A 13,037-nucleotide genomic window follows, 5' to 3' on the forward strand; every position below is an offset into this window, starting at 1 on the left:
TTATTTTGAGTAATTACCAATAGTGTCCACTGCCTCTAAGTGTGTATTGGCAACCCACAAGAAACGTCAACTTTACAAATACTACATAATTTTTCTCATCTAGTTTTTACAACATGTAACATGTACACAAAGGTTAACACAACATATTTGTGGGAGAAGAACAACAATTGAATTAATACATGTAACATTACTGTTTTAATAAAATGGGTAAAAACCCACATAAACATCTCTAAACATAATCCGTTTTATGAGAATGGTTTCCAACTTGGTTACAATCCAAGGGGTCAAAAGTCAGACGTTCCAGTGTTGTGGTTAAGTCTTTCTTCATAATGCTTCAAAGAATTCCACCACATTGAAAAGGGCCATTTCAAGTTTCAAGGTCTTGAAAGTTCTCTTCCACAAAACATTCACAGCGCACATAGAAGCGAGACAGCCAGTGTCAAGCAAGGGGCCTGTCCAATTGCACACAGACAGATGCATATTTCACTGTTAACACCTGAGGGTTGCAGCCGTCCCAAATACCCCTGGTAAAGTAACACCTGAGGGTTGCAGCCGTCCCAAGTACCCCCGGTAAAGGCCTGAGCTGCCAACAATCTCACAATCAGCCAAATTTTGCCCAGCAATCAGGGAAATATTTAGAATTCCATTCAACATAATAGTGAAAACAAAATCCACAATCAGTGAGATTTTCCTTTTATTCATCAGATCTTGGAAAAGTTGGTTTATTTTTAATGTAGGGAAGTTTCTGCAAAATTGAAGCTCTTAAAAATGCAAACGATAAATCAGTGCATTCTGAAGCAAGCATTCAAAAGAATAACTACAGAAATCCACGGTGCTTCTAATGTTGCACAAATTCACTCATGCTTTTCCACGAATCATGTCCATCATGAACACCAATTTCCACAAACTTTTATATAAAACAACAATAACCTACAGTACATAAAATGTACAACGGAAATGCTCATCTCTAGAAAGGGACTTAAGTTTCATTTAAGTTTAAAACTTTAAACAAATACTTTTTGCTAAATTGTGGGTGGAACTGTCAAAGAAAAAATTGAAAATAAAAATGTCTTTAGGGGAAAATGAAAAAAAACCTAAGTGGCCTCTTTGAGATTTTTGTCATTTTTGTTCTGTGTTGTTCTAATTGTTAGTGGTCGAGTCAACCTTGTTTCAGTAGCCAACCTCCATACCTGATAGGGAAGTTGACATAAATTCCCCAAGTGAGTAATTATTTAGCAAACTAGCTGACTACTTATAAGAAAACATTCATAACAAGACCACTCTTAATTTGTAGTTTTGATCACAGTATTTGGAACGACAAATAGTGCTCAGCAAAACGTTTAAGCACGCAACAAATCTGTCCACCAAACTTTGACCCCAAACCCAACCCAAAGCCTGTTGATAATTGTGAACTGACCTGCCCGATGCCGACAGCCTTCTCCTTGTAGTCTTTGACAAAGTCTGCCATCTTCTCAGCCTCCTCGGTGTTGAGCTGCTGGCAGAGCTCCGGCTGCTGGTCATGGTCTGGAAGCTGCTTCTGAATCTGGCGATTGCGGTGCTGCGCCCCGGACGTACCCTCTATGGGCTGGTTCTCCATGGGGATCATCTCCATGTAACGCTTGGCCTGTAAAGGAGGAGAGGGGTAGGGTGGAGAGAAGAATGGTAAGCAGCATGGAGAATAGTAAAGTAAAGTCTGTCCCGAGCCAATGTATAGCTCATCAGGTCAGTGTTTGTATATGGCTTTATTGGTATTAAACGACTGAGAACTTCTATTCCCCTGGACATGATGCCAGTCCTTTGCCAAGGACAAGTGTCATGCCTGACCAGGCCAGGATTCGAACCACCACCTTTCTGCAAATTACAGAGTTGAGTCCACCGCCCTACACTGCCCGGCCATGACACCCCAAACAGCACAGAGACTGATGTGAATAATGTATTCGGAGTGTGTACAGGAAATGATGACAAAATGCTTCTGAAGTTTCTCTGCCCCTTGGTAAGATTTGTATAATGTATTTAATTAAATCTTACGAGATCAATGAGACAGTGGTTTGCAAAATAATTATATTGAGTTGAAGTACACAGATTTACATCAAATGTACTAGTCTAATGATGATGATGGTAGAAAACATCCCTTGAATTATTTTTGTCTGAAATGTCATAATTGATGAGAAATAAAAAATCTAATTTCGCAGTTGGAGTTTTTTATATTGCTCAGTGAGCAATTTATACATTTTTACAACTTCTTTTTATAATTTTTAGAAATTGCGTGATACATGCAACAGCTTTTTTTCACCAGGCAGAGATAAAAATTGCAGATTTCGGATACAATTTTGAATATCCCATTTCTAACACGAGTACATGTAATACAACACCATAATTTATCCTTTTAAACGTGTACATAACTTCTGAAGACCAAACAAAATTCAAATGCTACATGAAAATGTACATTGTGATGTTGTAAACCAATGACTATCCACTGGTTGTTTGTACAGCTTCAAACTCATGCAGGTACTATCGAGTTTGGCAAAACATTAGGAACATTCTATCAAATACAAGGGCTGATCTACATTGATACACATGATGGTGAAGGCTTAAATAAACTTTTCAGGTTATATCACAATTTTCCAGATTTTTCACATGAGCTAAAACGACTATTAAAAAGACAAACTAGCTGGTCCTGTTGGCCTCAGTCACTGAAAACGTTTAGAGCAAACCCTGAAAGACACACTCAAATTTTCAGAGGGGTAAAATATGTACAGTAGAGAAATACTGAAAAATGACACTAAAATGTATACATACTGTTGTTTTGGATCAACACATTGCATTGAGAAAACTCTCTGCCAAAATGATATCACATAAACTTTAAAGATGCATTTACATTGGACTTTTGGGTGTGGTACTCTATCGCTGCTCCGATGTGTGCTTAAAACATTGTACTTTCAAAGTTGGCAATGCATACATTATTACCATAACGTAAACCACTTAAGTCCAATGCTAGCTAACGCAGCTTTACACGCTAAAACAAGACAAACTTGCATGAATCATGCCAAATAGGCTGTCCACGGCTACAGACATCCTCTGCTGAAGCTGTAACAATTTATCCCTCCGTGAAGACTCCATGGGAAAAGAACTCTCAAGACGTCCGAAGACAACTCCTCGGCAGACAACGATCACACAGTAAGTTCCTGTCTCAATCAATGACTTCACTCCGGCGGTCGCAGGCAAAAACAACATTTACACTCTCTCTCAGAGTACCAAAACTCAGCAAACAAGTGATGTTTCCTAAGAAGATGTCTCCGCGAGTAATCTTTGAAGTTTTAAGAGTGATTATCTTGTTGTTGTGGAAATGGGCGGTGAAGACGGTGAGGTGGTTTTTCTTTTTTAGGTCGGACTGACAAATTTAAACAGGACGTGATTTCACAGGAAGTGAGACTGCGGGTACCTTGAAATTGACAGGCAGATACGCAATATGTATCAGAGGCTAGTGTTATGGTCAATTATGGGCGGGACCAATCTCCCCCCTCGGGGGGGTTCACGGGTTGTCCCACCCCCAGGATGATCAACAACATCGATGTACTTCTACAGCTCAAAGACTTTACTTGAATCCAAAACTTGTCGGCATAGATTTTTCCAAACAAGCTGTTTATATTTGAACAAGCACTATAACAACGCTCAATATCACTCATTGTTAAGACCTGGATGTATTGACAGTACTGTAGGTTTTATAGGCACTCAACCTTTATCGATTAAAGGTAGGGTCCATTTCCAATACATGCATACACGTAGATTGGTGTTTGTCAAGGTAATGCTTATCAAGACAGCTACAATTAAAATCACATGTGAAAGTTTCAGCTGAATACATGACCACTTGTTGAGAAACAGCATTATTTCACCAGATTGTCCAATCCATCCACATTTAGCGTAGTGACACCGACCGCTTCTCTGTAAGTGGCACTGACCTTCACTGAGAAATGATTCATGTCTGATTCAGTTTTCAGATTCAGATGTTTTTGGGTGCAAAATCATCCAACCATATTACTCTAAAGATCCTTCCTCAAAATAGTAGTCTACTACCAATAGCTGCAGTGCTTCTTACCATGTACAACATGCAGGTTTTCAATAGCTGCAGTGCTTCTTACCATGTACAACATGTAGGTTTTCAATAGCTGCAGTGCTTCTTACCATGTACAACATGTAGGTTTGCAATAGCTGCAGTGCTTCTTACCATGTACAACATGTAGGTTTGCAATAGCTGCAGTGCTTCTTACCATGTACAACATGTAGGTTTTCAATAGCTGCAGTGCTTCTTACCATGTACAACATGTAGGTTTGCAATAGCTGCAGTGCTTCTTACCATGTACAACATGTAGGTTTTCAATAGCTGCAGTGCTTCTTACCATGTACAACATGTAGGTTTGCAATAGCTGCAGTGCTTCTTACCATGTACAACATGTAGGTTTTCAATAGCTGCAGTGCTTCTTACCATGTACAACATGTAGGTTTGCAATAGCTGCAGTGCTTCTTACCATGTACAACATGTAGGTTTTCAATAGCTGCAGTGCTTCTTACCATGTACAACATGTAGGTTTGCAATAGCTGCAGTGCTTCTTACCATGTACAACATGTAGGTTTTCAATAGCTGCAGTGCTTCTTACCATGTACAACATGTAGGTTTTCAATAGCTGCAGTGCTTCTTACCATGTACAACATGTAGGTTTTCAATAGCTGCAGTGCTTCTTACCATGTACAACATGTAGGTTTTCAATAGCTGCAGTGCTTCTTACCATGTACAACATGCAGGTTTTCAATAGCTGCAGTGCTTCTTACCATGTACAACATGTAGGTTTTCAATAGCTGCAGTGCTTCTTACCATGTACAACATGTAGGTTTTCAATAGCTGCACTGCTTCTTACCATGTACAACATGTAGGTTTTCAATAGCTGCAGTGCTTCTTACCATGTACAACATGTAGGTTTTCAATAGCTGCAGTGCTTCTTACCATGTACAACATGTAGGTTTTCAATAGCTGCAGTGCTTCTTACCATGTACAACATGTAGGTTTTCAATAGCTGCAGTGCTTCTTACCATGTACAACATGTAGGTTTTCAATAGCTGCAGTGCTTCTTACCACGTACAACATGTAGGTTTTCAATAGCTGCAGTGCTTCTTACCATGTACAACATGTAGGTTTTCAATAGCTGCAGTGCTTCTTACCATGTACAACATGTAGGTTTTCAATAGCTGCAGTGCTTCTTACCATGTACAACATGTAGGTTTTCAATAGCTGCACTGCTTCTTACCACATAGATTTTCATAAATGGTCATTAATTTTTTTAGTAGCTATTAATGTACATGTATGACCCTACCTTTAATAAGTACTGTATGTTGTTTCATCCACTGCTGACCAATATTGACCGTGTCAACAGAACCTCAAGCAACACCGATTATTTCAACAGAAATGGCTCTCGGCAAAAAGCTTAATGAACACTCCCTTTCAATAAAAACTTTACACTTGAGTCTCAACAGTTGATAACGTCTCTGAAACACGTAAGGAATGCATCCCAATAGTCTGCTATGCATCTTGGTAGCGATAAGATCCCCTTTTTTGCCCTGGAATATCGGTCAAGTTTCTTCAATTCAATCTGTAGCACATAAATTCCATCATGATTTTCTTGTCCTGGTTATAAGTACATTGTGATAAAATATGTAATCATTTTAATTTGCAGTAGTTTTGACCGCGAGAGGGCGTGTGTGAAACAAAGTTATGGGATGAGAAACAAGTAGTTGTAGAGTTGTTCATAGTTTTTTTTTATTGTTAAACTTATTATTGTTAAACTTATTGGCCATTGATACAAGAAAACAACATTATTCTATTGGCTGTCAAAAAACCTTTAATTGTGCAACAGGGAAATTAGTGTCCTCATGTGGTTAAAACTATGGCAAATTTAAGTATTTGTTGTGTGTAACATGTAGACAAATATTATTCAGTTCAGTTTGTCTATAGTCCTGCTTGGTTCTGAAATAATAATAAAAAATACCAAATAATGATCACAATGGACTTGATATGTATGGTAAATAAACATGGAGTTTTCAATAACCTCCATCAGTGACATTTAACCATCTTAGGCTGTAGCCACTTAGGGGAATACAGTTACGGCTACTACTGTTGCTAAGGGTCTTACTAAAGGATGTCCTACATGTATACTTTAACGCATGATGATGCGGCAATCTAGCCGTAGCCACAACCTTCCATAATACATGTATACTTCAACGCATGATGATGAGGCAATCTAGCCGTAGCCACAACCTTCCATAATACATGTATACTTCAACGCATGATGATGCGGCAATCTAGCCGTAGCCACAACCTTCCATAATACATGTATACTTCAACGCATGATGATGAGGCAATCTAGCCGTAGCCACAACCTTCCATAATACATGTATACTTCAACGCATGATGATGAGGCAATCTAGCCGTAGCCACAACCTTCCATAATACATGTATACTTCAACGCATGATGATGCGGCAATCTAGCCGTAGCCACAACCTTCCATAATACATGTATACTTCAACGCATGATGCTGCAATCTAGCCGTAGCCACAACCTTCCATAATACATGTATACTTCAACGCATGATGATGCGGCAATCTAGCCGTAGCCACAACCTTCCATAATACATGTACTCTGTTTACATATCATCAGTCAGTGAGGCAGAGTCTCTGTTTATTTTTTTCTTTCATTGTTTTATATTTATAGCGTAAAGGCTTGGGGGGGGAATTGGTATATTTTAAAACTGATCCTGTAACACAACACCTACTAGTGTTTGTAATAACATCATAGGGAAACATGATTAGGGCGTGTCAGTTCCTGGCTGAATGGAATGTGATAATGTCAAGTTTTACATGCAAGAATGTATCATTATAGCACACTGTACGCATGTATGAATAAAATGTGTAAATTCTAGTCTGTGACTGCTGCCCCCACTACTCTTTCAAGGAGTGTTTACAGGGCCTCCGAACAAAATTGCGACAGTTCCGAAAAAATTAAGTCAAGAGTAAAGCTTGGTCCATGCTTCTTTTTAATGCAAACGCAAAGTGAATTTTACATAAAAACTCTGTTTTAGCTGGGTATGTTTCACAAAACAAATAATAATAATAACAACAAATTCTTATAGTAGCGCTTTTCACAATAAACCGTATCAATGCGCTTTACATTAGTCCCCTGGTCATTGGGCCAATAACATCCCTTTATTCTTTCTCAGCTCCCAATAGGGAGTATACAGCCCGAGCTGCCGTGGCGCTCCGAAGGCTTTTTCATACACAATATCAACTTCTACCCTCGCAGGTACCCATTTATACCCCTGGGTGACGAGAAGCAATTATAGTAAAGTATCTTGCTCAAGGACTTAGCATCAGAACTTGAATACTATGCTCTTAACCACTCGGCCGTGACTCTCTACTACTTCATTGCAAATTTACGACATTAAATAAAATGTTGAAAATAAAAGTCTGGATTTTCTCACCCCTGTTAATTGTTACTCTTTTGAAATTGACACATAAAAACCCAAAACTAATTGATGCATTTCCTCTTTAATCAATGTAAATTGTATATATTATTGTAGAGATGAAAAGCAAGCAGAAGTCTTACCAAGCGTATCCCGTATTGTAATCAAGCTACCATCATATGGCCTGGGCATGCATGTGTACCTGACAGGGATACGGGCAGTAAATTACTCTCATTTAGTAAACTTATCAGCCGTGTAGTAATCTGCAGTCAGCCATCACTACCACCTCCCCATGCTACCCAGGGCAGAAAGCCTCTGATGAGGGTAAACCTGAGTACCAGACTGTCAAGTCAAATCTTGACGGTTATTTAATTGATGATGTCTCACAAACACACAAGCAAATAGTAGATTAGTTTTGTTTGACCCCCCTCCCCCCCCCCCCCAAATAAACTGTGCAATTCTTAAGCTTAGTTAATATTGGGACCTGTTAAATTGCTTTAGAGCTTGTTTCCTTCATACACCTGTAAATATTATACAAGAAAAAAGTACATTAGAAAAGCAATGTACGTGGGACAGAAAATTGTTTGGATTTGCAAAAGACTTGCATTTTGCTACAGGGTTCTCTCCAGAATTGTTCAATTGTGGATAATTTGGAACCTGAGACAAGGTCCTCAGAATACATGTTAGTAGGCCTATGTACTTGATGTTTATGTTTGGTTTTTAAAAGCTCTACTGTGCAATATCTTTCCAAACATGTTCATTTCAAAACAAACGCTTCATTTCATAGCCCAAAGCATTTGATGATGATCCAAAGGAGCGTCCCCCTTTAAGATTGGTTTTTAACTCGAATCAGTAAGGTTTGACCATTTTTTTTAGTTGCAGTGTTTCTGGGGCTAAATTGATGAAAATGTGCAGTCCAGTTGTAGACAAGTCAATTGAGTTATGGAAATACACTAAAGAGAGTAATTTAATTTACGAGTGAAGCCTACTTGTAGCCTGTGGGGGGAACCAGGAAAGACTCCCTCTTATTACAATACTGTGTACTAGACGACTCCCTGGTTTACATGTGACTGTGTGCTTGCTGCACTTTCCATTCTCCCTCTGCACAATGTAGTGTGATTTTGCTGTTGTCCATTTGTACAGCTTATTTCTAGCTGAATGGTTTTTATAAAATTGTACTATACACATGTACTGCACAATATACTGCTTCAGCAGTAGGCCCATGTAAGTGATGTATGTGTTGTACCTATGTAAACAACATTCCTATCGGCAAGCGATTTAACTTAGGTAGGCCTACGTACTTGGTTTTTTTAAAAGCACAAGGAAAACACAAGGTCTTTGACAATTAACAACTGTACAAACATTGAAATTGAGGTAATTGAATGTTATTGTCAAAAGACCAAGACTCACTCTTTTTCTCTTTTTCTAACCCATCATTTCACATGAAATAACAAACCTTTGACAGTTTACATGTAGGCTCAGTCGGTCATGGAGTCACACAAGATTTGTGAAAAAAACATCAGGTTTTTTACTCAAGAATTAACTAATTGCTTGACCCATTCCTCATAACCTTCCAAGAGAATATTGACCAGCCTGACCATAGGCCCTAGTCCTACATATAGGTCTACCTTGTTTCTTGCAAATGTGTGAACAAATGTGCAAACATTTTCACACACCGCTAGTACTATAACTGAAGGGCATGTATCTCATTGGGTTTGCTGTGTATACCCAATGAGATACATGTACTTCAGCTATGAGGTGTTGAGTTATATTAGTTCATAAAGCTAAATATTACACCCAAACACCTAAAGTTTGTTTCTAAAACACTACATTTCTATTTTAATTTTTTTTTCAGTTTCTTTATTTTACATGTAGTGTGCTACCTTCTGTTGCACCCTAGCTCTATGGTTGCATTTAAATGCAAGATTGCCAATCTGAAAACTCAGTGAAAGCAATTTGCGGAATCACCACAAGCGACTAACAATGAAGACTGCCCTGTGGGTAACCAAAATACTGCAGGAAAATCAAATTGAAATCTGAGCAACCCTACTGCATATTGTCTTCCTCTTTGAAAAGGTGCAGTACAGCTGTAACATTTAGCACAATCACTCCAACAAATCTCGCTACTATTCACAGGTCATCAATTAAAGGTCATTTCCATTTACAGAGACATCCATGGTGATGTTATCAACATGTACAGGGCCCGATTTCATAGACTTGCTTAGCATGAATGACTTGCTTAGCATGAATGTTTTGCCTTGATAAAGACAGGATTACCAACCATATTCAAACGTGATTTCCGGATGAGCAAACAACAGCTGAATACCAGTGACAAGCAATATGCAATAAATGTATGCCCAGTCAAGATCTGTAGAATCTAACTTGGAAATGTTCAGAAACCCCAGTGTTCAGACACCCCTGGGCCCTGTATGTTACACCCCTAATGACATTTTCCTAACCCTATAACCCTAACCCTAACCTTAACAAGGGATCATCCAAACATAGTGGGATCATCTGTGGTGGAACATGCAGAGAAGTCACTCTATGAAATGGGAAGTACAGTGTATGATGTATGTATTGTCTGCTGTGCCTTTTATATGAACCAACTGTGGTAAAAACCAAAACATTTTCAGCAGGAGATTTCACCTCCACAGCAAAACTAGTCATTGTCAGCCCTTTTCAAAACCACTGCTTTGGCAAAGCTCCGTCAGTTAAAAAACCCTTGAAGTGTTTTCTTGAAGGGGCTTCATAAACAGGCAGACAGAGCCCAAGCCAGAACCAAAGCAGAGCCGTAATCCTGACACCAAGCTGAAGCAGTAAGCCCAGGTTTTGAAAAGGGACGCTATCCAGGAGTGGCTATTTTTAATGCCCGCTGTGCAATTATAGTTATAAATACAGATATGTAGTTATATTGCCTGTAAACTGCACACTACACATGCTTGGATGAGTCCTTGAGCCAAATCCAATTGTAAATTTACATCAATTCATACACAGGTGGTGTAGCATACTCAATGTGTTACTATTGACACCTGCACTGCACTGGGCGACCAGGCCATCCAGAAAGACAAAATAGAATAGGACAAAAATAATGCCTAAATTAACCTTGGGATTATGATTGAGTTAGATAACAATACAGAATGGGTTTAGTAACCTCTGCCTTGATTCTAGCAGCGTGGAGGAATTAGCCATTTCAATCCAGAGCGTAGAGTTTATTATGGATGAGTAGTGTGGAAAAATGCACTGAGGAGGAGACAGCGAGTTGGTGAAGCATTGAGATGCTGTTTGCTGCCTGGTGGTGAGACAGCGAGTTGGTGAAGCATTGAGATGCTGTTTGCTGCCTGGTGGTGAGACAGCGAGTTGGTGAAGCATTGAGATGCTGTTTGCTGCCTGGTGGTGAGACAGCGAGTTGGTGAAGCATTGAGATGCTGTTTGCTGCCTGGTGGTGAGACAGCGAGTTGGTGAAGCATTGAGATGCTGTTTGCTGCCTGGTGGTGAGACAGCGAGTTGGTGAAGCATTGAGATGCTGTTTGCTGCCTGGTGGTGAGACAGCGAGTTGGTGAAGCATTGAGATGCTGTTTGCTGCCTGGTGGTGAGACAGCGAGTTGGTGAAGCATTGAGATGCTGTTTGCTGCCTGGTGGTGAGACAGCGAGTTGGTGAAGCATTGAGATGCTGTTTGCTGCCTGGCGGTGGTTCAAAGTGTATTGTTGTGAGGTTGTAGATCAAATCATCAGGCATGATAATTGAACATTTGTTTTGATTACACTGGGCTGACCTACTCTACATTTGTAGTACACTTGGTGTGTGTTTAAGCTTTAAAAGACAATTCAGGATATTAACAACAAAAAATCCTGATTTTGTGCGCGTACCAGCATACAATTTGCGCGTAGCAGCATACAATTTGCGCGTAGCAGCATACAATTTGCGCGTAGCAGCGTACAATTTGCGCGTAGCAGCACACAATGTGCGCGTAGCAGCATACAATTTGCGCGTACCAGCATACAATGTGCACGTAGCAGCATACAATTTGCGCGTACCAGCATACAATGTGCGCGTACCAGCATACAATCCGATACACATGCCTGACGCATACTTATTAACATCTACAGGTTCAACGTTATTATGTACCCAGGCACGTTACCCAAATCAATCACTATCAGGGATGAGAGTCCATGCTGACAAAAAAGTATGACATTTAGTGGCAATTGAGTAGGAAAAGCAGAGTGGAATGTCATTTCCTCCTGTTGGTACACCTGAAAGTATAGATCTCAAGGAGCTTTTGGGAATAGGTATCCTCAGCACTAGAGAAGTAGATCGAGGAGCAGGATTTCTTTATATCGGAGGAAAATACGGCTACCGTTTTCACCAAGCAGACAGAAAACAGTCTCAAATTTGTTATTCCTGTTTACATTGTTTATGGGATTTGAGGCAAGCAATGGAAATGCAGTAACACCATGTGTAAAGTGCAAAGCTACACATTTTGTACAATGTACATTGAATAGCGGTCACACTTGCTCAAAGACCAGCAATGTTCAAGGGCATGGAATTTTGCATTGTGTCATTTTAAAGAAAAGAAAAAGTATAATACACTGTATGTTTTGTATAGTGTCCATACACATGTAGTAGTCTTATGAGGTACACTACTCTATCTATTATACATCATGTACATTCGTACATGCCGACATGTGTGCAGTTTTATCCAGCGTTTAATTAAAAACAAAGTCCTTCATGTGCTGATTAGCAGGGAGGCTTTCCAACCTGTAAAAACAGCAGAGAACTCATCAAGTAGCCGATAAAAATTTGCAATTAATTTGGTTGTGAATATTTATATTGTGAGCATAGTGTGTAAGGGGGGGGGGGGGTTGTACTACCTTCATTATGCACAAGATCTATAATGTCAAGTACATCAAGTACATGCATATTTTGTGCAGTATGTCATCAATGTTTACATTTCTGGCGTCTTCCTTGGCAATTCTCAACGGATCGTATCAATATTCAGACGTCTCTGGAGAACTTCTCAAGAAGGAGGAGGGGCACAGTTGCTTCTTGTACAGCTCTTCAGACTGTATTCACTTCAATCATTGATCATGTCAGGAGTTCTTTTTAACTTGAGTTATGCAAGGAACATGTACATTATGTTACCAATAGTCAGCTGTCAGAGGGCGCTTGTGTGTTGTTCGTTCCTAGTTCCAGCAGGAAAAGTGTGGAGTAGTTTTCTGTACCTCATTAGGACATTAAAAAAACTGAGCCTCAAACATTTCTGTTTTTAAAGTAATTTTTTCCAGTGATAATCTACATATTCTTTCTTTTGAACTGTTTTTTTTTGTATTCTGAGGAGCATCTTTTTGTGCAGATCCTGTGCTTTACTACCTGTAGACTATTATTATAGGTTTGCCTTTGACTTTGCAATAAAAATGGACATTCTCTACCAGTTTTGCCTGTTACATTTCGATCCCCAGTTATTTCAAAGTTGAGATTTGAATTGTCAAATGTTTGAGAAATCAATTTGCAACTCCTCTCATATTGAAAA

General features: G+C 39.4%; 1 protein-coding gene across 2 annotated transcripts in view; it reads right to left on the reverse strand.

The window, feature by feature from the left end:
• Nucleotides 1-13,037, reverse strand: part of LOC117306639 (testin-like) — a 50,437-nt gene that overhangs the window by 10,836 nt on the left and 26,564 nt on the right. For both annotated transcript variants that reach the window (XM_033791134.1, XM_033791128.1), the window contains exon 4: nt 1,418-1,624. In XM_033791134.1, the coding sequence (XP_033647025.1) occupies nt 1,418-1,624 (207 nt within the window). The remainder of the gene's footprint in view (nt 1-1,417; nt 1,625-13,037) is intronic.

This window comes from Asterias rubens, chromosome 2 (genome assembly GCF_902459465.1).
Source record: "Asterias rubens chromosome 2, eAstRub1.3, whole genome shotgun sequence".
Taxonomy (NCBI): domain Eukaryota; kingdom Metazoa; phylum Echinodermata; class Asteroidea; order Forcipulatida; family Asteriidae; genus Asterias; species Asterias rubens.